This window comes from Peromyscus leucopus, chromosome 1 (assembly GCF_004664715.2).
Source record: "Peromyscus leucopus breed LL Stock chromosome 1, UCI_PerLeu_2.1, whole genome shotgun sequence".
Lineage (NCBI taxonomy): Eukaryota > Metazoa > Chordata > Mammalia > Rodentia > Cricetidae > Peromyscus > Peromyscus leucopus.
Genome location: NC_051063.1, coordinates 73,443,177 through 73,457,524, shown reverse-complemented (window position 1 = coordinate 73,457,524; position 14,348 = coordinate 73,443,177). Strand labels below are relative to the sequence as shown.

Sequence of the window (14,348 nt, the reverse complement as noted above, 5' to 3'; positions counted from 1 at the left end):
GCTCTAATGACCCCATTGTTAGCATCTTCCTGGCCATGTAGATGACTATCAGTCCCTACTCTGAGGCAGAAGATGAGTACAACCCAGTGTCTGGTCTGCTCAGTGTCATGAATCCAGGGCCAAGCTAGGCACCTTTCATTCAAGGCCTCTGACATGGCTTCTCTTTCTCACAGCTTTTCCATCGCCATTCCCGACCATCCCTGGTGAGTTGAGATCTTCCTAGAGCCTATATTACTACCTGTCCCTATTCTCCCTACAGTCATATGCAACAGCTTCAGAATGGGTGGGACTCTTCAGGATTCTGTCTCCCGCAGTATCCTCAGCACTCTACGGAGAGGACAATGGTATCTTCTGTTGGGCCATTGTGTCCTTCTGCTTTTCTTGGTGGCAGCACTTAATCCATTTTGCTATGCTTTGCTGTTCTGGTGGAGTCATGCGCCTTGGAGGCCTTTCCCTATGCTATTTGTATGGAAAGCACTATCTTTTGCAAAGGTCAAACAATGTGGTGTAGCAGAGACTGTTCCTGTCATATGCCTAAGGTGTGGATGGCCTGGTTCTTCTAGGATGCACTCGTCACTCAGGACATAGTTATAGTTGCCCTGCATCCCTGGGCCACCTCACCACTGTTCTGATGGACATGTGTAAGCATGGTCAGGGCCACCACATGCTCTCGTGGAAAGGACTTTTTTCTTTTTTCTCTGCCACAGTACTTATTTGTACAATGTTTTCTACTTGACCAAAGTTGATGCACAAGTCTTTCTTCTAATCCAGCTTTGTTTTCCTCTCCAGATTGGTGGAATACAACATATCCTTCCTATGGTAAGTGTGGGATGGGACCAAAGCATGACTTACACTCTTCAACCAAGAGGTTAGAGAATTCTGGGATGTTCTTGAAGTCTGTGGTGGAGCACAGCTCAGGGAGGCAAGAAGAAAGAAAGGAATTAGGAAGATGCCATGTCTTTCCTGTGACACTGCCAGTGATTTACTCTTCCCCAAAATCCATCTCCTATTTAATCCATTGCAGAATCAGTTCAGTTAATAGATTTGATGAGCCCTCAGGATCCTATCATGGTGTGTGACTCATGAGTAGGACTTCTGTTCTTTCATTAAATGCCTATTGGTGGACACTTCCCATTCCATTCATAACACCATGGCATTGCAGGAAGACTGGGGCCCTGGACTGTGTGAGCCAGAACAGGTAGAAATAGGTATCTAGTCCACAGTGCTTCCTCCAGATTTCCCCCGTTCTCCAGAGATTGAAGCCCACACCAGCAAACACCTATGCACCTGAAATCAGCCTTGGGATAGGTGTTAATTACACTTGATGATCTCTTTGTGTCCGGGGTGCCGAAACTCTGCACCACCAGTCCAGGGGATCTGGTATCCACCATCATCTGCCAGTGGTGGAATCAGAGACTCAAGGAAAGCTTTTCTCCATGAGTCCAGGGGACATCGGACTGCTTTTATGATGTTTCTTACTTAATGCTTACTTACTTTAATGTTTACTTAAAGCCTTTTTTTTTTCCTTAGTAAATGAGTCTTCACTGGTGCTGAGGTTGGCCAATGGAGGAAACCGCTGTCAGGGCCGAGTGGAAATCCTGTATGAAGGTTCTTGGGGCACCGTGTGTGATGACAGCTGGGACATCAATGATGCCAATGTGGTGTGCAGACAGGTTGGCTGTGGCCCGGCTCTGTCGGCCCCAGGAAATGCTCGGTTTGGTCAGGGCTCAGGGCCCATACTCCTAGATGATGTGGCCTGCTCAGGGTATGAGTCTCACCTGTGGTACTGTCGTCACAGTGGCTGGCTTGTCCATAACTGTGCCCATCCTGAAGATGCCGGAGTCATCTGCTCATGTGAGTTGGGTGAACCTCTAATGTCTTCTTCATAGATGAAAGGCCTTCTTATGTTTCGGTCTTACTACTCAATGGATTTGTCTTGCCGTGGATATTGTCACCGGTGACCAAAACCTAAGGGATGTCAGTCATTTTAACCCCTCACTGGATAGAAGAATCCAGGAGAAAAACACTGGCTTCTTCAGTGTTTCTTTTCTCATGGTTCAGTTCTGTGGCGAGAGAGGGAGACACTGTCTAGAGAGTGAGGAAGACACTATGTTACTGAACATTCTCCAGCTCAAAGTGTTCTCGGTCCACAACCATTCACAAGGTTTTCTGAATGACGCCCAGTGGCCATTGGCCACTGTGAGTGTGTGTTTGTGCACAGGAATTTTTAGGGTAAGAGAGGAGCATCCGTGTCCATGATGACAGCTTAGTACTTTCATTCCTGTGCTTCAAGGCCATTTGAGTAGAACTGACCCAGCCATGTACCCCACACCGACACCCCCCCCAACCCAGCCCTGTACCCCACACTGATACCCACCCCCCCTAACCCAGCCCTGAGGCCTAGCTGGTCTCATGTAAATATTTAACCTGGACAAGGCCACTTAACATCTGAATCACTGGATAGCTATGAGATACAAAGTTCAGCCTGTCACCTCTTCCAGACACATTTCTCACCTTAAGGAGGACCAGAGAGTAGAATACTAATTGGCCCTCATGAGGAACATCTTCCTGGGAGTATAGATGGCTATCAGTTCCTACTCTGAGGCAGGGGATGAACACAGATTAATGCATATTCTGCCCAGTGTCATTCACTCAGGTTCCAGATTAGCCACCTCCTGATCAGGGCATCTAACAAGGCTTCTTCTTATTTTCACAGTCCCCGAGCCGACATCCACTCCCAGTCCAGGTGAGTCCATCTGTCCTTCAAGTCTCACGTGTCCATCTTTCTCTGCTTGGCTCACGATACCTGGCAGTAGCTCCAGAATGGGCAGGGCCCTACAGCACTATTGCTGTCCCAGAACCTTCTGTTCTCCTTAAAGTAGAAAGGCAGTTTCTGAGAGGCTCACAGGACCCCCTGCCTGGCCCAGTGGAATAAGAAAGTTGCAGTAATTAATCTGTGTTACTAAGCAGTCTTTTCTGGTGCTGTTAGGATCTATCTTGGGCAGAGCTTTGTCTTGTCCATGAATTGTATATTGAGGGATAACTGAGACTTCTCATGACATCATCTAGGAGAGAATTTAAGCTGCCGGTAGGGTCTGGGCCACCTAACTATCCCTGTGGTGGGCCTCCACAAACATGGTACAGGGCATTGCTGGCTCTTTATGAGTCCTTTTCTCCCAGCTGCAATGACTCCCTGGTCCCTGCATTCCATGTCCCAGCTACAGTGAGTTTCACCCTTGCTTCATACTTCCGGACTCTAATCCAACTTTGTTTTCCTCTCTAGTTTGGTGGACAACAACAACTCCTTCCTATGGTACGTACTTTAGATTAAGCTAAAGCACTCCATAGTACTCTCACCAACAGGTTGGAGAAAGGGGTGCATATTCCTGGCCTTACTTGAAATCTGTGGGAGAGCAAAGATGAGAGGAAAGAGAGGGGGGCGTAGGTAGAGGGGAGACACTAGGTATATCTCTCTAGGGCATGCCCCCAGTAGCCTACTCTACTCAACCAGATCATTTACCTAATTACTAGATCAAGTGATTAATCGACAAATCTGTTCAGAGCTCTCAGCATCCAATCACAGGACTGGATTCATGAGCTGGGCTCCAAGTCTTTAGTAATGAGCTTATTGGTGGACATTTTCTACCAAACCATAATGCTATCTCTGCGAGAAGGTTGCAGCCCTGGACTCCATGAGTTAGGATAGGTAAAAAGAGCTGCAGAGCCACGTTCCTTGCTCTCTATGTCTCCATTCATCAGAGAGATCCAACTACTCACCAGAAAATCCAAACATCCTTGAAAAAAACCCCTGAGATGGGGGTTAAGAATCTCTTTGCATCCAGAGTCCATGAACCCTGGTACAGGTCCAAGCGGGCTGTTCCTGACCATTGTCTGCCAGTCAGTGAAAGCAGGGGTTTACAAGCTTAACCAGTGAACTCCAGGTTCAATGAGAGACCTTGTCTCAAGACACAATGTATATTCTCTCTCTCTGTCTCTCTGTCTCTGTCTCTCTGTCTCTCTCTGTCTCTGTCTCTCTGTCTCTGTCTCTGTCTCTCTCTGTCTCTCTGTCTGTCTCTCTCTCTCTCTCTCTCTCTCTCTCTCTCTCTCTCTCTCTCTCTCTCACACACACACACACACACACCCCCCTTAGGCTTCAGTGAGTGAGCCAGGGCTAGGCTGGCTTTTATTGGGTTCCCAACTTGGATATTGTGTCAAACATTTCTCCTCCTGTCAGGCAGCTGTGTGCTATGTTCTGAGGTTCATCAGCATTTCCTCTCTTTCCTGACAGTAAACTACACCTGTGGAGGTTTCCTGACCCAACCTTTTGGGAACTTTTCCAGTCCATTCTACCCCAGGAACTACCCTAACAATGCCAGATGTGTGTGGAACATTGAGGTCCCAAACAACTACCGTGTGACTGTGGTCTTCAGAGATGTGCAGTAAGTGTGGGTGTAGAGCAGATGTCAGAGGAAAAAATTGGGGTGCTTTGAAATTCAGGGGATGATAGTCAAGGTGACATTTAAAATAAGGGTTCCAGTTTTGATTTGGAGAGTAGCCCATGGCAAGTGGTGGAATGGGAACAAGGGCACAGGAAGTTGAAAATATTCTGACTTAAAGTCCCAGGGTTGTCCTGAATTTGCTGCATGGCCATGGGATGCCACTTTCCTAAGCCTCAGCTAGAGAAGGGGCCAGAATCCCTGCTTTTCTCATCTTGTTGATCAGGAGGTCATCAGAGAATGCTCTAATTCTGGGAAATGTTTGCAGTGGGAGGGAGGGTTTGGGCTTGGGCAATGCTAGTCTTGGGGGCACAATATACAAATGTACCTGTTCAGTGCAGCCCTTTCCTCATCGGCCCCTTCCTTTCTGAGTCCTCAGGAGCCAGGGTGCTAGCATTACTGATGCATATGGAGAGTTCTTATCACTCATGCTTATGAATGAAAATGTTCTTGAGCAGAGAAGATGTCTACAAAAGCCCATTAATATTTGCTTCATTCTGGGAAGCGAGTGGCCCAGATGGCTAAGAAACTATACCCGTATTCACTAGCACCGAAACAACAGTGTCCACTGCTTGTGACCTTTCATGAACTATGTTTTTCCCATGCAGAGCTCCATGTGGACATCACCACTGCCCTCTTCAGTATGCATAGTGCACAGTGTTCATTTTAGGAGATGAGAAACCTGAGCCTTGGAGAGGTTCAGTGTTTCTTTCTTTCATTACTCATCTCTATCGCTATGAATTCATTGATATTTGTTTCATTCTGGAAGGGACCTGGGAGCACTTTGAAGGAACAAATCAAGATGTTCTCTGGTGACCTTCCTTTGTTGATTTAAAGGACTGTCAGAAAGGGAGACTATAGATCTTATACATGTGACCTTAGATGGCAGTTTGAAGACATGGCATGGTGGCCTTGGCAAGATGAATTCTCCCTGGATTTAAAGTTGTCATCTGTTCTTCCAAATAATGACTTTGGTCAGAGTTTCCATGAGCCCTGAGCTCTCATCCATATCTGGACAGTAGAGAACTTAACTGTAACCAGAAGGTTTCTCTGGTCCTGCCCCGTCCCGCGGTCCTGTGGTCCTGCAGCTGCTTATAAAATAATCATTCAGAGGCTTATACTATTTACAAACTGTATGACCTATGGCAGGCTTCTTGCTAGCTAGCTCTTATAACTTAACCCATTTCTATGTATCTATAAGTTGCCACATGGCCGTGGCTTACTAGCACTTTAACATCTTGTTTTTCCTAACAGTGCTGGCGTCTCTCCAGATTCTGCCTTTCTCCTTCCTTCCTCTCTCCTTGGATTTCCCACCTGCCTCCAAGCTGCCTTGCCACAGGCCAAAGCAGCTTATTTATTTATTTATTTATTTATTTATTTATTTATTTATTTATTTATTTATTTATTCATCCATTTATTTATTTATTTATTTTTGGTTTTTCGAGACAGGGTTTCTCTGTGTAGCTTTGGGCCTTTCCTGGCAGCTTATTTATTAACCAATGGGAACAGCATATATTCACAGTGTACAGAAAGACATCCCATAACACTTAACTGCTTGTTTTGTCTCTTCAGGCTTGAAGGGGGCTGCAGCTATGATTATATTGAGATTTTCGATGGCCCCCACCACAGTTCTCCTCTCATTGCTCGGGTTTGTGATGGGGCCATGGGCTCTTTCACTTCCACATCCAACTTCATGTCGGTTCGCTTCATCACTGATCACAGTGTTACCCGAAGAGGGTTCCAGGCTCAGTACTACTCGGTCTATGCCAACAACATCACCAGTAAGTTCCCTTGTCAGAACAAAGGCTTGTTAGGACTGGGGACATCACTGAGAGCCTTCTGCTCCTGTATTGTCCTGGGGTTATAACCTAAAAATTTAGAACACTCCAACCGTAGTCCCTATGATTGATTTCCTATATTGCCAATTGAGAGAGGCTGTGTGCAGTTAGTCTTGGGGCATCCAAGACTTGGGATATCTGGACATCCAAAAGAGGGTCAAGGGCCAGCATTGGCTGATGAGAATTATACTGGCCTGAGTGTGATGGCAAAGAATAAGAAGGTATGAGATGATGTTCTCAACAGTTAGTGAGAGGACAATGCCAGAAGGAGCTGTGGGTGACACCAGGCTTGAAACTCTGTGACCTTCCCAGAGGGTGAGTCACTGGCCATGTCCTGAGACCTGACACATTTGATTTCTGTCTGAAGATGGATAGAGATGGATACCTTAATATGGGCAGCTACTCTAACAGAGGCTTTATGGCCCCAATCTGAGATGCTATATGAACCCTCGTCTACATTGCTTGAACACGGTGATAACCAAGGTCTCTTACTCAGCTAGGATCAGAGGCATACATTTTCTCCTTAGCTAAAGGACCTTCCACTACATTCTTATTGTACAATTGTTTTACTTCATGGGAAAATGCTAACTTGATAAAATGTTTTGGATATTTAAAATCCTGTCTCCAGTTCCATACCAGAAAAGCCTACACATCCAAGAGCCCTCATTGGGCTTTCTTGAGGAGAAGGCTGATTGTTAGCCAAAGGCTATTCTTGGGGCCATAGTGACTTTGTTGTGAGCATGCATCTCATCTGTGGACCATGTGCATTAGGTTTCTTGATCTGTGTATCTTTACCTGGGAAAAGACCCTCCCAAGGGTTGTGGGGTTTGGAATCCTGACTCAGTGCACCCTCTGCTCTTGTCCTCCAGGTCTCCTTTGTTTGTCAAATCACATGCAAGCCAGTGTGAGCAGGGACTACCTTCAGTCCATGGGCTATTCTGCCAGGGATCTTGTCATTCCTGGTTGGAATGCAAGTTACCAGTGTCAGCCCCAGATAACACAGAGGCAGGTCATATTCACAATTCCCTACACAGGCTGTGGCACTACCAAACAGGTAAGCCTGGCACTGCCCACTCTAGTGAGCATGCATTCTTTTTTAAAAAATTTACTTTGTGTGTGTGTGTGTGTGTGTGTGTGTGTGTGTGTGTGTGTGTGTGTGTGTGTTAGTATGCCACTGTCTGCATGTGGAGGTCAAAAGACAATTTATGGGGGTTGGTTCCTTTCTTCTGCCACGTGAGTCCTGGGAACAGAACGCAGCTTGTCAGGTTTGGCATGCGTTTCTTTGCCCACTGAGCCGTCTCCCCAGCCCCGAGCACGCTGTATCACGGTGACATATGTGCTGCCTCTAGCACCCCGGGGGTCCAGGAGGTATGGCTGTGATGTCATCAGAACGTAATTCATGTGAAGGGAGGCAGGAGCCTCTGGTATGCTAGCCACAGTTACTTCCATATAGGAGGACGGGCAGGCACAGAGGGGGAGCCCGGCAGTGTCCAGGGCTGTGTCCAACAGAGAGACCAGCCAGCGGAACTCCATTCACACAGCTCCTAGGAGAAGCTCTGGATTTTACAGAGTCTGGGGCATCTACAGTTTCATTTGGGGTGGGGGAAAGAAGCAGAAGCCCCCTGAATCAAAGGTCCAAATGCACCTTCTTTCCTGAGTTCTACAGCAGCAAACAGCTCTCGGACACATTGCTAGGACGTGGAGGAGGCCAGTGTACTGCCGAGTCCTTTCTGCAGGTTCTTCCCCAGACCTGGGTCTGGAGCACAGCAGGATATGATGCCTCTGTTGACCAGGCTGGCCCTGCCCTAGGCTCTGGTCAGTCTGAGGAGGGAGAGACAAGACTAGAAAAGATGAGGAAAGGGTCAAAGAGATTATCCAATGTGGTGATATTGTGTTCCCCAATATATTGTGAAAACTAACAAACTTATCTGGGATCAGAGCTTAAACAGTGATTAGATACAGAGGCCAGAAAATGGTGGCACACACACCTTTAATCCTATCACTTGGGATCCTGTTTGGATCTCTGTGAGTTCAAAGCCACACTGGAAACAGCCAGGCATGGTGACGCATGCCTTTAATCCCAGGAAGTGATGGCAGGAAGCAGAAAGGTATAGAAGGCACAAGGACCAGGAACTAGAGTCCTTTTAAGCTTTTAGGCTTTTGAGCAGCAGTTCAGTTGAGATCCATTCGGATGAGGACACAGAGGCTTCCAGTTTGAGGAAACGAGATCAGCTGAGGAATTGGCGAGGTGAGGTTAGCTGTGGCCTGTTCTGTCTCTCTGATCTTTCATCATTCACCCCAATACCTGGCTCCGGGTTTGTTTTTATTAATAAGACCTTTTAAGATTCGTGTTACAATTCAAAAGCTTTTGTCTCATGTTCAGTGTTTCTGGAAGGCTCACATGCAGAGTAGAGTTCTCAACAACAGACAAGAAGGGGAAGGCTCTAGATTCTGAAAAAATAATTATATGCAAGTTGTGTAAGTGCTGGGAACACAGGGGACCTTATCCAGGTCCCAATCAGTTAGGGGTTCACCCTTCACAGTTCACATGACTATAGTGGAAAGCTTGCTTTCTCTGTCTCTGTCTCTGTCTCTGTCTCTGTCTCTCTCTCTGTGTGTGTGTGTGTGTGTGTGTGTGTGTGTGTGTGTGTGTGTGTCTGTCTGTCTGCCTGTCTGTCTCTGCTCTGTCCTGCCCTGCCCTGCCTTTTTATCCACTATGAAGAGTACAGTGACACTGTCCATGTCACTATGGTATTATTCTCCTGCCCATATAGCATGCAGGGCTTATGACATGGGATTGAGAGAAGTGCATCATAGCACCCAGGCTGTGAAGAGCCTCACAGCCCCAGCCTGGTGATGGCGTACTTGTGCTTTCCTTACTTGGAGCCAGACAGTCACCAACATGGTCTTCCAGGTGTTCACGAGTGTCCTCTTGGCCACTGGCTCCTTGCCACACCCTCTGCCTATCAAAGTACTTCTGGTCCACTGGCTTCATTCCTTCCAGTTGCTTCATGGATACTTACAGATGCTACTGATGCTGTTGCTATACCAAGAAAACGAGAGAGACGTGTTTAGACATCACTCTTTCCTTAAGATGCTCACAGGCCCCAGGCGTAAGGCTCCTGGCATGGCAGCTCTCAGAGATGGTAGACACATTCAATGGCACAGGGCAACAGCCTCCTTATGAGTTTGCTGCTCAGTGAAAGTGAATAGTTCCATAGTAGAGTGAGTTGAGGCAGGAATGGCCTCAGGGTTGCCATAAACCCATTCAGTTGTTCACATGAGGCTCTGGGGAAGTCTCAGACTCAGGGGTCAAGGCCTGCTTCAGTTCTAAGTGCGGATCTCATGGCTTCCAGCTTCCACTGTGCCAATCACCACACTGAAGAAGTCATCACTCACTCAAAATAGAAAGCATTCTACACTGATATTACCAGGACCCTCTCATGAGTATGAGACCTACTGCCCCCAGTGACAGTGAGAATAGGCTCAGAACATCCTGCTCTGAGTCCTGAACCATGGAGTCTGAGCTTGGTCAGACACACTGCAGGCTGAGGGCCATCAAGACATCTTCATTTTGCCACAAGCAAGAGCCATAAGTACAGATTATCAGGGCCTGCATCACCATGTGCCAGAGAATGTGGGAGAGTGGGGGACATTGGCTGGTTACGCTGATATCCATCCTAGGTAATAGCAGCCACAAAGCAGACAGGTTGGCACCTCTGTAAGATTCTGTGAGCATCTCCCTGAGTCATTTCCTGCTCATTCTAACCCAAACCAGCACTGACCCGACCTGATCTGCTTTCCTCTGTTAGACTGACAATGAGACCATCAACTACTCCAACTTCCTCAAAGCAGCTGTTTCGAATGGCATCATCAAAAGGAAAAAGGACCTCCACATCCATGTCAGCTGCAAGATGCTTCAGAACACCTGGATCAATACTGTGTACATCACCAACAACACCGTCGAGATCCAAGAAGTCCAGTACGGCAATTTTGATGTGAATGTTTCCTTTTATACATCCTCCTCCTTCTTGTATCCAGTGACCAGCAGCCCATACTATGTGGATCTGGACCAAAACTTGTACCTTCAGGCTGAAATTCTCCATTCTGATGCCTCCTTGGCCTTGTTTGTGGACACCTGTGTGGCTTCACCATACCCCAATGACTTCTCATCTTTGACATATGATCTCATCCGGAGTGGGTAAGGACTCGTGTATGGGACAGATGCAAACTTTGGCCTTATAACTCACACATGAGTAGCTAAAAAAGTTCAAGGAATGCAGATTTTTGGCTAACTGAACCTGTCAGGGGTTCAAGCTTAGATAGTTTTCTACATGGGACTTTTGCCTTTTGAGGAGCCCTCATGCTGTGTCCTGGGTCACATTCCTGATGAAGGGGACATGTTATTAGGCACCATGTCCTGTGGGAAGAGAGGAATGACTCACCAACGGTCACTCAACTGGTTGGCTAAAAAAGATCTACACTTATAACTGAAGCAGGCCTTGACCCCTGAGGCTGAGACTTCCCCAGAGCCTCATGTGAACAACTGGATGGGTTTATGGCAACCCTGAGGCCATTCCTGCCTCAACTCTAGCCTTAGGGTTAAAAAAACATGAACATGCCATGGGAAATGCATTGATTTGAGAGTAGACCCAAACTAAAGTACACACATCTCTGGGTCAGTTTCTGCACCACAAGTCAGCTGGAGATAGGGACAGGGATTAGATATTGGGAAGGTTAAATGAAAAAGGATGGTGGGCCCTGAGAACACAGCTTAGCCATCTACCAGGAATGCAAGTTCTCCACCCTGGCTCCATGTTGAGGTTGAATCAATGGAGACCAGGTTGGCTGCACTGGTCTCTGCTCCAGCTTGCCTGGAGGAGCAGGTGTGATGCTTCTGTACTCTTGGAGGAGGCCTGACAGGTTGGGTGTGCAAGTCCAGGCCACACTGTGAAATCTCTACCAGCGGGCGGGCATGGCACTTCTTCTCAGTGGAATTCCTTTAGAAGATTGGCCACTAGTTTCCTTCTATCACCAGCAGAGACAAGGTGCCTCAGGGGAGAGGAAGTGCTGGGTACTGGAGTAGGGGTCCTAGAGAGAACTTGTCAACATGGACATGTAGTTGCACAGGGGCAGGCCAGGCCTGGTGGGGGGCTCGGCAGAGGGGCCCTAGGAGACAAGGGTCAGGGAGCATGGAAGATGTTCAGCCTACATTTGATTGTTATCTTTGAGGCCCAGTGACCAGGAAAGGGAAGACGAGGCCATCTCCTTTCCTGTCCTGCCTCTGGCTTGCTCTTGGATTCCAAACTTGAGCTCCCCCCAATTATCCGAGCACACTGAGCTTGTCACGGCAGGTGATTTGCTGTGTTAAACACACTGGGTAGGTACTGGGGCTGCTGGGACTTACGTGCACACCCCACAACTTGTGTGTGGTGGCACCGAAGGCCCAGGCAGCCAGGATGACTGCAGCGTGCAGGGGTATTCAGATGAGACCAGGCTTCAGCAAGCTAACCGGTTGCTCTCCTTACTTCCAGATGCGTAAGAGATGAAACTTACCGAACCTACTCCTCACCGTCACCGCGCATTACCCGCTTCAAATTCAGTTCCTTCCACTTCCTGAACCGCTTCCCTTCAGTGTACCTGCAGTGTAAACTGGTGGTGTGCAGAGCATACGATGCCTCGTCCCGGTGCTACCGGGGCTGCGTGGTGAGGTCCAAGAGGGACACGGGTTCCTATCAGGAGAAGGTGGACGTTGTCCTGGGACCCATCCAGTTGCAATCCCCCAGCAAAGACAGGAGGAGCCTGGGTAGGTGGTTACCCTCAGATCCTACTTCCCAGTGGGGTCCATGATTCTGGTCGATTTGGGATGCTTTTGTCTGTTCTATGGGCCAACACAAACTGCACACCAGTCAATGAATTAGGCCTTTCCCCGAGACTCAAGGTCACATGTAGGTCGTAGGCAAGAGAGTTGTGACCTGGAAGGCTCGATTCTCTGGGTTTGGAGCTCCCAGAATCCTTATCTATAAGGTGAGAGAGCTAATGTCTCTTCAGACTGTTAAGAGGTCTTGCTAAAGCAATGTTCCTTAAAATGCCTTGGTCCTTGTCTGGTGCAAGTCACTGGGTGTTTAATGAATGCGCTATAGTTTCTGTTGTTAATGTAAGTAATGGGAATATTGCTCCGCATCATGGTGGTAACAGGTGTTTTGAATTCACCGGCTTGGTGGGACATGGAAACGTAGGAAACGTGAATTGATTTTGACGTCTGGGGGGACTGGCACTAAACAGGCCATTTTACTCCCCACCTAGCCCAGGTGGTAGGTGTGATTTCTGCTATGTTGTTTTGTTGTGGGCATTGACTAGGAAATGTCCACAGTGGGACTCCTGGGACTTCCGGCCAGGGCTGGTGTCAGGTAGGGAGATATAATAGCCAGGGTGACCGAGGCAGAAATGGGTTTGTTATTTTGTCACAAACCTACCCCTACCTAGATCAGGACATCACTGCCACCTTCTGGGAACCATCTGTGATAGCTTCTTGTCCTCATGCCCCACAGTAGGCCGGTCCTACGCCAGGCTGATTCTACACTCTTTCCTCATTCATTCATTCAATGTTTACCAAAGGCCTATTGCATGGCAGGAGGCAGATAGACAGGTATAGTCAGAGCAGAACTTGTGCGAATCTGGTGCCTCCGCTCGGGGTGGGACTTCGTTGAACAGGACAGTGAGAAAAGCAAGAGGCAGGTGCTGCAAGTATCTGTTTTCCCTTTATCTTGCAGTCACCACAGTAGCTCAGGTCCAGGATTCCTTTTGCCTGGGACTCTTGTTACCATTTCCCAACTGGCTTAAATGCCACAGCCCTCTCCCCTTACACTCATCTGCAGACCCAATCCAGATTCATTCTCCCAAAGCCCAGGTCTGAGTTGCTGCTAAGACCCTTCCCTAACTCCCCTGGCTGGCAAGACAATGGAAGTAAATCTCTCTTGCCTCCTGGAAGCTAGCCTCAGTTTCCTCTTCTCCCATTTCCTCGTCCCTCCCCACTGAAAGGTTCTGACAAGGACCACCCAGTTCCTTGTCCCCTCTGCCATTCTCTGGCCCGTGTCCTGTCCCACGCCATCATCTCACTCTCTCTTTTTTTTCCCCTCAGACTTGGCAGTGAAGGATGTGGAGAAACCAGCTCCAGCTAGCTCCCAGGCAGCCTACCCTACCGCTGCCATCTTTGGTGGAATCTTCCTGGCACTGGTCCTAGCTGTGGCAGCGTTCACACTTGGAAGGAGGACACGCATTGCCCGTGGCCAGCCTCCGAGCACTAAGATGTGAAGCAAAGCACACCCAGGCATTGGCTCCACGTGCACCGATTCCCAGAAAAGATGGAAGGCATGAGCGCGTGAGACTCGGCAACCGGACACACCGTGGCTAGGTTTCCCTTAGCACAAATGCATGCATGGCAAAGTATGATGAGATGGCAGAGAAGAAAGGTGTGGGCCAAGTTTTCCCAGGGTCTGCGGGCTGAAGACGGGGAGGAATGTCATAGGAAAATGAGATCCCTGTCTACAACCCCACACGACCTTGAGCCAAACATTGGAGCAGCAATGTTTTTTTTAGATAGTTTTCCTTTTCACGTTTTTTATAGCTGACTTTCTCAACCTGTAGTGCCAACCTTAATCTGTCCTCACGACGAGGCAAGCTAAATAAAGACTCTTTCTCAAGGCAAGTGTCTGCTTGGTCATTGTCTGCCGAGGTTTACCCACATGCTGGCCTCCCTCAAGTTCAGCAGCTGTGGTGCCATGGCAACAGAGATGATAAAAGACCCAGGGGCTTTACTTCACAGCTTCCGGAACCTTCAAGAGAACGATCATCTTTAGTTTTCCAAGACTCTTCATGTTTCCATTTGTGACAGTGTTCAGAGTTATGGGCTGGCAAGGGCTTGGCAGGTGTGTGTGTGTGTGTGTGTGTGTGTGTGTGTGTGTGTGTGTGTGTGTGTGTGTGTGTGTGTAACAGATGTCGGGGACAGGAGTCC

The 14,348-nt window shown here is 48.1% G+C and overlaps 1 protein-coding gene across 6 annotated transcripts in view; it reads left to right on the top strand.

The window, feature by feature from the left end:
- Dmbt1 (deleted in malignant brain tumors 1) overlaps positions 1-14,042 on the top strand; it is a 64,155-nt gene extending 50,113 nt beyond the window's left edge. For all 6 annotated transcript variants that reach the window (XM_037209836.1, XM_037209832.1, XM_037209829.1 and 3 more), the window contains 11 exons: positions 174-203; positions 790-819; positions 1,531-1,854; positions 2,717-2,746; positions 3,284-3,313; positions 4,289-4,439; positions 6,069-6,277; positions 7,204-7,388; positions 10,147-10,535; positions 11,869-12,140; positions 13,476-14,042. In XM_037209836.1, coding sequence (XP_037065731.1) covers positions 174-203; positions 790-819; positions 1,531-1,854; positions 2,717-2,746; positions 3,284-3,313; positions 4,289-4,439; positions 6,069-6,277; positions 7,204-7,388; positions 10,147-10,535; positions 11,869-12,140; positions 13,476-13,648 — 1,823 coding nt within the window. In that variant the 3' untranslated portion in view covers positions 13,649-14,042. The remainder of the gene's footprint in view (positions 1-173; positions 204-789; positions 820-1,530; positions 1,855-2,716; positions 2,747-3,283; positions 3,314-4,288; positions 4,440-6,068; positions 6,278-7,203; positions 7,389-10,146; positions 10,536-11,868; positions 12,141-13,475) is intronic.
- Positions 14,043-14,348: the final 306 nt, after the last annotated feature.